This window comes from Copadichromis virginalis, linkage group LG1, assembly GCF_057382275.1.
Source record: "Copadichromis virginalis isolate Kocher_CV1m ecotype Utaka linkage group LG1, C_Virginalis_male_GT1.1, whole genome shotgun sequence".
Taxonomy (NCBI): domain Eukaryota; kingdom Metazoa; phylum Chordata; class Actinopteri; order Cichliformes; family Cichlidae; genus Copadichromis; species Copadichromis virginalis.
The window spans coordinates 22,990,074-23,002,395 of NC_140618.1; the positions used below are offsets into that span (position 1 = coordinate 22,990,074).

The 12,322-nt window shown below is 40.2% G+C and overlaps 1 protein-coding gene across 3 annotated transcripts; it reads left to right on the forward strand.

Annotated features, from left to right (window-relative positions):
- The first annotated feature begins 145 nt into the window (after nt 1-145).
- Nucleotides 146-12,110, forward strand: ctdspl2b (CTD (carboxy-terminal domain, RNA polymerase II, polypeptide A) small phosphatase like 2b). 3 transcript variants are annotated; one of them, XR_014920242.1, is made up of 14 exons: nt 737-1,159; nt 3,903-4,090; nt 5,201-5,339; nt 5,430-5,579; nt 5,824-6,072; nt 6,196-6,292; nt 6,761-6,872; nt 6,963-7,049; nt 7,205-7,267; nt 7,365-7,444; nt 7,622-7,748; nt 8,643-8,738; nt 8,850-8,969; nt 11,893-12,110. XR_014920242.1 is itself a non-coding variant. In XM_085455225.1 (13 exons), exons 2-13 carry the CDS (start codon nt 3,926-3,928, stop codon nt 8,913-8,915), a joined length of 1,431 nt encoding a protein of 476 aa, XP_085311351.1. In that variant the 5' UTR covers nt 146-390; nt 3,903-3,925; the 3' UTR covers nt 8,916-11,646. The 3 variants fall into 3 exon arrangements, 2 of the variants coding, with proteins under 2 accessions (XP_085311351.1, XP_085311338.1); XM_085455225.1 differs by lacking the exons at nt 737-1,159; nt 11,893-12,110 and adding an exon at nt 146-390 and having other exon boundaries at nt 8,850-11,646; XM_085455212.1 differs by lacking the exon at nt 11,893-12,110 and having other exon boundaries at nt 8,850-11,646.
- Nucleotides 12,111-12,322: the final 212 nt, after the last annotated feature.

Genomic DNA, 12,322 nt, shown 5'->3' on the forward strand with positions numbered 1-12,322 from the left:
TTTGTGTTTATTTGTTTTATTTATTTGTTTATTTTGGTTGTTGCTTTGTATTTTACCGCTTGCAAATGATGACCACAAAGACGAGCAGTCCTTTACCTTTATGATCGCTGGCAGAAGAAACGGTTCGCGGCAGTGATCATTGCAGACTGGCTGGTGTTTTTGAGAGGTAAGGGGGTGTGTCTGTGTCCCATACGGGTATCTGCCTCGGAGAGACTGAGCAGAGGCGGGAAATGGCGCCTGGTAACACAACGGTGTGTCATTTTGAAGACAGTCCGTGAGTAGCTATAGAAGGAAAAACTCGGAACCGATCACAAAAACAAACCAGTGCCTCTGCTGTGATGGTTAATCAGCCTTGAGTCATCATCTCCAGCCACTGCGGATCACTGTAAAGTAAGTCGCTCACGCTAACCTACCCCGTTCATTTGACTTATTTACTCCTCATTTATGTAATAGTGGCTAACGACAAGATAGTTATTTTTCCCCTGTCCTGTGCACATCTATTTGCCAGAAGCTGGTTTTTAAGAAGGCTCGGTTAGTTAACCCAGCGGTGCTAAGCTAGGTTATATAGCTAAGGACGGCTAAACATGGCCTACCACGGACCTGGCTAATTCCTGAACAACCTGATATCACGTTTAGTTACATTTTATCTACTCTGTGTTATTACTAAATTGACTACATTGTTACTAGTTCAACAGTCATATAGAATGTACCTACTCTTACCCAAATAAGGTAACAGATGTAACAATGCAGATTGTCGCCAGGTAAATCCTGCTAGCATCCTTTGAACCTAGCATCCAATTTGGCATTCCTCAGCTGAGTTCCGCCAGGGTGGCTCTTTACCACCGTGCTTTCCGTTTAATAGAATTCAAAGGGCGCTCAGTTAGACGTGTCCGTGTACCCCAGCAGACCGGTGCATCAGCTGCATTGTTGGTTAAATGTAGCGGTGATGGGATTAGCAGATAAAATAGCGCTACTGTTGGCTGTTTTGATTGACGATTCCGAGTTTCCGCTGACAAACATGAAGACAGTAACGCCGTTCGAGTGAACCCCTCCACCAAACTTTACGCCAGCTTGGATGACCTATGCTTTTTATTAAGTCGTCTTGTTCATTTTTAACGTCATTCCGCTGAAGGCACGATGTCGCACTGGCTTGCAGACGGTAAGTTAGCCTGTTTGGGGGGTTTGGTTCGTTGAATATGCTAACGTTACTTTTAGCGACCAGAGTGCCAGGTCGCATAAACAATGCAACGTTACTTTCAGGCTGACGCAAAGCCTGTCAGTATGATATCAAATTGCGTTAAAGCAGGATTGTGTAGTCAAGTTTGTTTGGTTTTTTTGGTTTGGTTTTATTACGATGAACGAAGCATAATTTGACCTCTTGTACTTGGTTCAGTTGATTAGCTTTAGCTGCTCATTTAGCTGGGTATGGTCGGTTCATAACTGATCAAACATTTTCAAACGCCTGTTTTCTTGTCGCTAAGTGAAGTGGAAATAGTGTGAAATACGTCTAAATGTTAGTGGTTTTTGCCGGTTATGTTGTATGATTCATCTGTTCGTTAAGCAACTTAGCCAACCCTAGCCTCGGGGTAAATTTTGCAGAGCGGACGGGTTGTGCGAAGGGCCTCACTCGTTTTTCCAGTGTGTTTTCAGGGCTAGCGGCTAGCTTGCTCATACAATCTCAGCTGCATGCATGTTCCTATTTCCCGCTCTCTTGCTGTGTGCATGATTCTCGGTCAGTGGCTGATTTCCTTGGTGAAGCAAACATTTAGTGCATGCTGTGCTTGAAAGTTAGACCTTTAGTAGCTTTGCTGTTGCCGTCTTGAGCTTTAGTGGGGTTTGATCGTACAGCAATTAAAACAAGCACTTAAATGATTCTTTATTTAGCAGCAACTCGAAAGTCCGGTATGCTGCGCACATTCCCGTGAAATGCACAAGAAAGAAAGGCATGACTACACAAAGTAATGGACATAACTGTGTTCCTTCATTTCTAGAAAAACCCCTATGCAAAGTGAACGCGTAAAGATGACATTTCTACTCATAACACTTTGTAATTAGGAGAACAGCGGTGTCAGAAGTTGTCGTTCTTTGCTAAACACATTACCATAACAAAAACAAGTAGTGACAGTCTGCAAAGATTAAAGGTAACCGCTGGGATATTGGAATCAATAATATTTGATACTGCAGGCTATAATGGCATATCGATCACTTAAACAAAAACCAGTGTGAGCTTCACCATTATTTTGAGTGTTTCCACTGTAATGTAGAGGAAACAAGAATACATTAAACCAGTGGGCAGAATAGTATCAAAAGTAAAGTTTTAGTTATTGTTTTCTAAGATTTAACAAGTAGTATGTGCTAACATAATTGATATTTTATATATTAAGGGCTGTGTAAGGAGTGCTGTGGTGGATTATCTACAATGTCAGTTATTTTGGAGCGTTTAAAAGTTTAAGAAAAATGAGTATAACAAAGAAACTCGTATGGTTTAAAAAAGCTAAATACAAGATTTGATAACGATATTTCAACCAAAAAAAAAAAAAGCTAGCTGAATAAAGGTAGCAGGTAGACGCATTTTAATCCTAGACATTTTTTCTTGTATACTTTTGTGAAATCATAAAACTCACTGAGAAGGGAAACCTGAAATTGTTTAATAAAGAAGCTTTTATTTTGTGATCTTATTTTAGTACAGTGTAAGTGTTTGTGCCAAGATGATGGAAATACGGTGTTCTATAAAGTAAAACAGGATCTTTCAGGAGAATTAAAGTGCACAAGTAGACTAAAATAATCTTCTTTTTAACTCTCAAAAGCATACACATACAGTTTAAAATGTTCTAAAACTGGATTAAATTGGCAGGTTTATTACAAAATCTCTCCTCATGGCCTTATTTACATTTTTATTTTATTTTTTTCCCCAACAGCCCCCTCAAATGAGAAACTTTTTTTTAAACTATTTTCTTAAGGAAACCTATGTATAATAAATCATAGACTGCATCCTTCCCTTACGAGTACAGTTACAGTGAAGTAATGACACTGTCTTCACTTGCTAAGTTATTTGATACTTGGAGCAGCCGCAGCTTTCAGGCACACTGTCAGCATGCACGCTCCTGGTGATGTTTATTTTTTTAAGTTGGTTTTTTTTTTTTCACTCCCCTGTATGTGGGATTGGGCAACAGCGTGCACACTTGTGGCATGTTCATGGATACGCCCCTGTGTAAATGTGAAGCAGATGTAGGGAAGTACATTTACAGTATGTGAGATGTGTACTGTATCCAATGAGAAGGTGTGTGTGTGTGGACTGCTGCTGGATATGTCTGGACACATTTTTAGTTGCGTAACCACAAAGGCCAGGCATGCTTGACAGTTTTTGTTCACTGTGAATTGTTTTTAAGTTTTCTGCAAAGGTTGGCGAGGACAGTGCTAAATCACTCAACGAAATATCTGTAGTTCCCTCAGATTTTGTTTTGTTTATATTTACGTATAGTTATTCAGCTTATGTCTAACACGGGCTCGCCTTTAACATTAATCTTACAAGCACACTCGAGTGGGAGTGTTTGAGTATATGTACAGTAAGATCCTGGGTAACTTTTTTTTTTCCATTAGTGGTACAAATGAAAGTAAAGCCAGCTGTTGTTGCCGGATCCACTGATGTAAGTGAAACGGGATCTTGAATGCATCCAGATGTTGGTAGAAAATTCACCAGTGTTACTCCTCTGCACACAGATGCAACCCGTTGACTCACCCATTTTAAAAGTTAATGCATTCGAGACTGCTAGAACAACTTGTTTGTACTCATTACCAACTGAACGTTTGATTAAATCTGTTGTCTCTACTGTACAGCCATAATGATTTCCTCTGTCTCTTCCTGTATTTGCTCTTTTTTTTGTTTCCTTTTTCTGAAACAGCCTTACATGTGACTGCTAAAACAATGAGGCTGAGAATGCGTAAGGCGTCTCAGCAACCGAACCCCACTCTGGCAAGCCGCCCATCCCGAACCAAGCGGAGGCATTCAGAAGTAGAAGAGGACACTCCTACTACTGGGAGAGGATTGTTCTCCACCATCAAGAAGTTCATCAGAGGAAATGCTGTAAAGGTAACCTCTTCCAAGCTCGCATCACCCAGTCTGTGAGCAGTAAAAATAAAAATTTGTAGGCAGAGAAGTTATTCTCCTGCTGTCTTTTTTTTTTTTAGCTGTTAAAGAGATGAAATTTTTTTGGGCACGTATGTTAAACACTGCTTTAAAAACCAATGCGCTATCAATGTCTCTAAGTTTAACACAGTGTTTCTTGGTGGAGAGTGTCATGTTTCCCAGGAAATGTCTGGTGGAATGCAGCAGCTTGTCTGAGAACTCGGGCTCTGGTCTAATTTTAGCTTCTGGCTCACAGAGTTGGTGTGCAAGGACAGGAGGTGGTAACAAGTGGAAAAGTCAACTCTGCTTAGAGACGTTTGTCCTATGAAAAGACATATGGCCATTTTGATAATCACACTATACATTCTAGGTTTCTCTCTGCAGTTTCCTATGAAGTCCCAAAAGGTGTTTTCTTTTTGTTGTTTTGTTTTTGCCCTGTCTCTATAAATATGTTTTTAACTCCTTAGTGGGGGGGGGGGAGCTTAATTTAGATTCTGACCTTTATGACAATACACTGTGTCATGCAGATATTTTTGTAGGTTCAGTGGAAGCATAATGAGAGTTTGCATTTGAGAGATATGGGGGGAAAACAAAAGCAATATCATTTAGCTTTTTCTTTGTTGTTCATGTGTCAGGGTTACTGTGCATGTAAACGGTGGATCCACATTCAGTAAAAGTTGGGCGTTTGAATCACCTTATGCTTCAGTGACATTATTAAATATGCTTAAATGGCACCACCAGATAACAAAAATGACAGACTGTAGCTGGTAATGGGTGCCAGAACGTGACTTGCAGCAGCAGATGTGGCATCACTTTTGGCGTGCAGGGCAGTTTACAAGGGCGAGAATAACTGGTCTAATGGACCGGTTAGTCAGTCTATATAGTAGATGTGTCTGATGGTCTAATCTAGAACGGTCATTCTGAACCATCAACAAAAGATTTTTCCCTTCTCTCTCATGGTTGGGAAATGTTTAGAGGTCTCAACTGAACAGAGATAAATCTGCTTGCCTTTTATTTAATTACAGTTGCACTCATAACTTACACAACTCCTGTAATGGTGTGTTGTCTTGTCAGGTTCAGGAGGAAACCCCAGCAAAGAAGACACGCCTCCACTGTGATGTGGACAACAACCTGATCACCTCTACACCCACAGACCCCAACACACCCAGGAGGAATATAAGCAGAGTTGGCAGGAGAGGATCCGTCAATGGACGTGAGTAACTCAGATAAACAAGATTAGTTATTATTTAGTTCTGTTTTCTCTGCTAACACTGTTGAACGTGTCCCCTCTCCTCCTCTGCAGAGGCAACCAATCACGACAGGAGTAAAGAGAAGCCCAATGGTAGTCTGGAGGAGACGACAGCCGTTGAGGTGACCACCAGCCCTCCCAGAACGACCCTTCTCGGGACCATCTTCTCCCCCGTTTTCAACTTCTTCTCACCAGCTAAGAATGGTAAGTGGAGTCCAAAGTAGTCGGGGTTGTGCTTTCAATTGTAAACAGAAACCACGTTTTATCTTTTTATTACTAACTTTAAAGTCAAACAATCTAACATAAGCTGCTCTTTGACAATAATCAGCCCCTCTTCCAGTTGTTTTGGACTGCAAGTTAGGATGAAGATGCATTTCTTAGTTAGTTCAGAATGGCACCATCTTAAATTTTTCTTCTTTCCATTTTTTTTTTTTTTTCTTTTTTTCAGCCTCTTCCGGCTCGGACTCTCCAGACCAAGCATTAGAAGCTGAGGAGATAGTCAAGCAGCTGGACATTGAGCAAGCTGTGGAGACGCCCACCAGCACTGCTACATCCACGCAGGAACTGTGCGTCACCACCAACTACTACTCGAGCGTCTCACAGCTCCCACCTCTGCGACCGCCACACATCCTCGAGGCTTCTCCCACAACCGAAGAAGGAGAGCTGGATACGGATGCTGACCTCCCCCCTCTCACAGGTAGATACCACAGCTGAGAAAACATAGTAACAATGAAGATGGTGGCAACTGATTGCTCTTCTTGTGATGCTGATTTATGGTCTTGATTCTAATATTTTTAAAATACTGTTGTTGCGCTCCAAGCTCCAGGCACCAGTCCAGATATGGCACATGTGGACACCCTTCCAGCTACAGTACCACCAGAGGCATCCTACGAGGAAGACTGGGAAGTGTTTGACCCGTAAGTTTAAAGGCTTGCTACACTTCACTGAACCGTTTCCACAACAAAAACACTACAGTGATTATTTCAGCTTAATCAAGCATGTGGACAGGCAGACAAATTGGGGATAAAGGCTAATGTTTCTTTTTTTATATTGTTGAAAGACCTTTGAACTAAGTAGAATCAAAGTGAAGAGACATGACACTCAGACCACCAACCTGACACCCTTATGTACAGAAGTACCTCACTTATATAGTCTTACTGTCCTATTTTTAGGAAAAAACACAATTAGGAGCATGGTCAGTCACACAAGGCTTTTAATTTTATTGTCTGCAGACTCCAATGGTAGTCATTAAAAATGCGATAAGTAAAACATTTTGGCTATTGAATCTAAGCAGACTCGAGTTTTAAGTTAAACCCTTTTTTTAATGGTTTCCAACTTACTGTGAATGTTGTGGCATTTACTGATGAGTCTGTTTTGGTGTGTAGGTACTTCTTCATTAAGCACGTCCCTCCACTGACAGAGGAGCAGCTCACTCGTAAGCCAGCCCTTCCCCTGAAGACGCGCAGCACACCTGAGTTCTCTCTGGTCCTAGACCTGGTCAGCAACACTTTTTTCAAATTAATGAATCTCTCTGGAAATCTTTAAAGGCCTCCAAAGACTCAAGACATTTTTCTGTGTGTCGATTAGGATGAAACTCTGGTGCACTGCAGTTTAAATGAGCTGGAGGACGCAGCACTTACCTTCCCTGTCCTCTTTCAGGATGTCATTTATCAGGTATGTCTCGTTTTATTATTTTTTTTTTCCTTTCTTCACGTTGCCACTAGAGGGGGCCATATTCATGTCTCTAAAAAGCCTCAAAGGACAAATTTTTCTTATGGGATCATATTTTCATTCGAAATGATCACTGACCATTAAACTGTCCTGTGCAGGTGTATGTGCGCCTGAGGCCATTCTTTAGAGAGTTTCTGGAACGCATGTCTCAAATATATGAGGTAATTACAAGCTGGTTCTTTCTCTTAATTATTTCTAAATGCTTGAAGATGAGGATTTAAAGTTGAAGATTTTTGAACTCTTTGTTCTCTTTTCTAGATCATCCTCTTTACAGCCTCTAAAAAGGTGTATGCAGACAAACTGCTCAACATCTTGGATCCTAAAAAGCAGCTCGTGAGGTATGTTGAGCTTTATTAGCTGGTTATTGGTGCACAAGAAACTTTAAAGCAAATTTTATGCAGAGCGAATCAAGAGTAGAGCTCATAAAGCAGATGTTTAACTGTTTACTAATTTTGCTAACTTTGTCACCCCCCCCCCCCCCCCCCCCCTCCTTTCTTCGCCCACTGTGACTGCAGGCACAGGTTGTTTCGTGAGCATTGTGTCTGTGTCCAGGGAAACTACATCAAGGATCTCAACATTTTGGGAAGAGATCTCTCAAAGACCATCATTATTGACAATTCACCACAAGCCTTTGCATATCAGGTGAGACACCAACACCTGATATGCAGGTGTTGCCTGGTTATCAGCAAGCATCAGAGATTCTGACAATGAGTAGAATAATGAAAAAATGTTTTGGGATTTCATTCGTTTGTCCCTCTACTATGAATTGGATATTACTGGGATTTATTCCTGAATATTTAGCACAAAAATCCACTTGAACACAAGTGATAGTTGAACAAAATTTCAAATATGGCTCAACACTAAATGTCAATGTCTTTTTTTGGTACATCACTTGAAACGTGTCTAATACAGTGAAATTGACAGTTTGTATCAAAAAGGGCACATAATGTTCCTCCAACGCCCCTTTTTAGATCAGCTTTAATGCCAGAATTCAGGAACAGAAGCTATATAGATAGATAGTAACACCCCAAGCAGAGGATAGAAGGGTGAAGTGACATTACTAGATTAGACAGTGAACTGTTACAGCTACCACTTTTGACTACTCTGTTTTGGGATAAACACAGCTGATCATCCTGCAGCTAGTGGTATCCTTAGCATCTTCTTGTCAGCGCCAACCGTGTGCATGTCCTTCTTCACTACATCCATGAATCTTCTCTGTGGTTCCTCTTTTCCTCCTGTGTGTCAGCTCCATATTCAACATCTTTTATCCAGTATATCTGCTTTCCCCCTAATCATATATCCAAACCGTCTCAGGTTTGCTTCTCTCTTTGTCTCCAAACAGCTCAACCTGAGCTCTACTTGTTTCTAATCCTGCCTATTCTGGTCATTCAGATTGGTGCACATCTGTTATAGGGAGAAAGCACCACCCACCCCACTTAAGATCTTCAGCTACTTCAAACACAGCAGAACAGCAGATCTTTTCTTCTTTGGTCACAGTTTAATTAAATAGATTTTTTTTTTCTTTGGTCTCTGCAGTTGTCCAATGGGATTCCCATAGAGAGCTGGTTCATGGACAAGAATGACAATGAGCTTTTGAAGCTGGTGCCCTTCCTTGAGAAGTTGGTTGAGATGGTAAGCTGTCCTGTCTTTCATTTACTCTTGTAGGATCAACTACATCAGCAATAAGAGTAACTTGACCATGTGAGTAAACTTAATCTAACCCCCCACCCCTTCGACTTGCAGAATGAGGATGTGCGGCCGCACGTTCGGGAACGGTTCCGGCTTCACGACCTTTTACCCCCCGATTGAAGCCAACCACAAACTCTCGAAATGGGGACAACATGAAAAGACTGAGAACAACACGTGCGTGTAAAAAGCCTCTCTTTGGATTACAAACTACAACATTGCCATTACTTTAAAAAAAAAAAAAAAATTAGCCTTTTTTTTTTTTTTTGGTTTTGTTTTTAAATTCACCATTGCTTTAACAAGAAAAAAAAGAGAACTTCAAAAGAAAACCTTTTTAAAAGATCTGGGTGAGATTTTCTAAAAATCGTAAGCGCATAGATGAAATTACACACTATGGACAAGCCCAGGTCGTCGACACTTTTTAAGCGACTCTTCAGCTGTGGAGCCAGATATCAGCTCCACACTAAATTCTGAAGTCTTGGTGCTGGTTTAGTGGATATGAAAACACCACCTGGTAAAGAGGAACTCCACCTTGCCCGACCGCAGTCCAACCCTCTGGTGCTCACGCTGTCAGTACTGACGATACGACACTCTGTGGCTACAGACCATTTTTAACAGGAGTGACTGGCCTGTAAATCAATCTGTGCATGTGTGTATGTTTACTCCTAGCCACACACACTCACTGATTCGGTGTATGGGCAAGCCTAAAAACTGTAGCCTTGAAAGTCATATGCATTCCTCTGTAGCTTCGTCAACTTTCTGTTGTTGGTTGCAGTTTTTTTTGGTTTTTTGGTTTTTTTTGCGCTTTCTGGTAAAACTGGTGTTTTGTTTTTTGTTTTTAAAGATGGGGTTTAAAAGAAAAATTTCATTTCTGTTTGTAAGATACGAGATTTTAAAAGGGTCATGTAAGTTTCATTGTTAACCATTTCCCCATATAGGAGAACCTGTAAATGACAGTCCGCTGCATAGTCAAATAAAATGGAATAAATCCAGGACTTTATAGCTTGTTCTCATTCTGAGGTTTAAATGAATGTGTTGGCTTCACACGTGGACACAACATGGCTCTTTGATTTAAATGTTAAGGATCTTTTGACCTGTAAATCTGACACATTGTAATGATTTAAGGGCATTCATTCTCAAAGTGATGTGTCACCGTTAACTCCTCGTTTTAATAGCAGTTCGTCATTCGTGTGTAATCAGTATTGTCTCCGGCTCCTGAGCAAGTATTCTCGCTAAAACCTCGATCGGTTTCTTTTAATTGTCACGTGTAACTTGATGGCTATATCAGTAGCATTATGACTAATGTAGCGCACCTCTGCCAGTGTGTCATAAAGTCTACCTGTGGCAGAAGTCAATGGCCAGACCGTGTACCAGCTATACCTGGCACCAGCAGCATACTGTTACTCTCAGCTTCACCGTCTGCCCCTCTGCCTGTTTCACATGTTTTTCGTAGTATTTTTAAGCGTTTGTTCTTTGTTTTTAGCCGTTAAAAGGATTGTTTAAGAATGGTAACTAAATGAATGTGTTTTTGGTTTGTTTTTTATTTGTTTGGTTTTTTTCCCCAGCATAATTTATTGATGATGAGACGCACAGTAGGGTGAAGTGTTGTCCGTGTTTTGGCCACTGTACAAGCCTAAACTTGGGAGGTCACGGAAACTCGGATGCCCGTCGCTAATACAAGCCTGTGACGGTGTGGCAACGTTTTCTTTAGATTTTGTTGGAATCTTAAGTGCATTTTATGTTACAGCGTGTGTGCGTGCGTGTGTGTGTTGCCTGTATAGTGCCATACAATACATGTTCCTCCTCGTGGCTTTTCTCCCATGCTCCAACCCATAAAATACTTCACTGGAAAGAGACAATCAAACCTCCAAGCTTTGCTGATGCTGAAACATGGAGATATCCACCCTTTGACAATTTATTAATTTTCTTCTTCTTTTTCCTTGCCGATAGTGTGCAGTATATATATTGTGTACTGTGATGCCATTTGAGTCGTGCCCCCATGTGGAAATTGGCTAGGTTGAATCCTACTCTTCCCAAACAATCCCTGCTGCTCACGGTTGTTTTTTGTTTGTTTTTGCCTTTCTTGCCGCAAGTAAATTGCTCTCCAGAACTTAAAAATCAGCTTGTATTCAAGTTACATTGTTAAAAGCCACAACGGTGTTTGCTCAGACACAACGTAATGAGTACACATGTACACAGACTATGAATGTAACGTGTACGTGGGCTGAAGGCTCAAGTGTCTTTCTATGATTCCATTCAGAGTCAAAAGTAATGTGCTTGGAATAGGGGACCGGTCTCGAGATCCCACCGTGGTAGCCCAGCTCCCCATCCACCCAATGATCTCTCACCATCCTGACCATCTTCTGTTATGCAAGCCTCACTCTGTGTGGTGCGATGCGCTCAATCTCGTCACTGGGCTGTGCGATTATGTAAAATCGTCAGTCATGGCTTTTATTCTGAAGGGTCAACAGGAGGCATTGGATACATTTCATCCAACTCATTTTTATGTGCATTACCAGTTTATTGTACACTGAGTGTTGTACAATACATGCAGCTTCATGTAAAAAAAAAAAAAAAAAAAAAAAAAAAAAAATCCTTAAAGTAAGGAAAAAAGCTTTTGTATTTTTGATTTCTAAAGGCATGTCATATCTACTTTTAAATGTATTAATGAAGATTTAACTTTACATCAGATGGAGTTTTGTGTTTTCTTTTTTTTGTTTCTTACAACTATCTGTATGTTTAGTTTAGCGCTATGTCACTGAACTGTTAAGCTTAGCATGTAAAGAGTACAGCTTGCTTTTGTGGGAAAGTCCTGAATTAAATTTAAATCATGGCACTTTTTCTGCCAAAAAGATCAGTCGTGTCGATGCCTTTTTTTTTTTTCTTATTGTTTTGGTTTAATTTTCAGTATACATTAAGCCATTTTACTTGCAAGAATTGCTATTTGTGCTGAAGATGTATTTAAAATGTTTTAGGAGATCTTTGTTATCTGTCAGGCTGTATGCTATTGTAAAGTGTATATACAGTTCATTTCTGAAACAAAGTTTTAAAACGGTTAAAAACATCTTGAATGCCCTTTTTTGTTTTATTTCCTCTACAGTTCAGATGATGCTGAAAGATGTTCTTTAAATTCTGGGAGGACAAAGGTAGAAGTCTGATATCGTCAATTCCACGGGAATGATGGCACAAAGTATTAGAGCCTACAAATGTTGGATTTAGTGCTTCGTACTATTTATCTCAACAGAGTTTGATCAGCATAATGTTCACTCAGTGTTTTGTGTTGCGTCTAATAAAGTTAATCCAATATTTTTGCTTAAAGCTCAAAGGCTGCACTTAAGTCAAAATCACACTTTTTTTTTTTTAAAATCCATCTTCAAATTACAAAAACTTGCTTTTGAATGGTACAAAGGTATTTATAACCTAAAGTTCATTAACATTTACAGCTTTGTGAAAAATTTATTGCTCCCTTCTGTACTTTCACATTTGTCATGTTTCAGATCATCAATTGTTCTTTTATATTAGACAAAGAT

What these genes read in the sequence shown, in the direction of transcription:
- ctdspl2b (XM_085455212.1), top strand. Translation starts at nt 1,138, where the DNA reads ATGTCGCACTGGCTTGCAGACG. An exon ending in GTCGCACTGGCTTGCAGACG is followed by an intron (nt 1,160 to 3,902) that starts GTAAGTTAGCCT and finishes TTTCTGAAACAG; the next exon opens with CCTTACATGTGACTGCTAAA. An exon ending in CACAAGCCTTTGCATATCAG is followed by an intron (nt 7,749 to 8,642) that starts GTGAGACACCAA and finishes TGGTCTCTGCAG; the next exon opens with TTGTCCAATGGGATTCCCAT.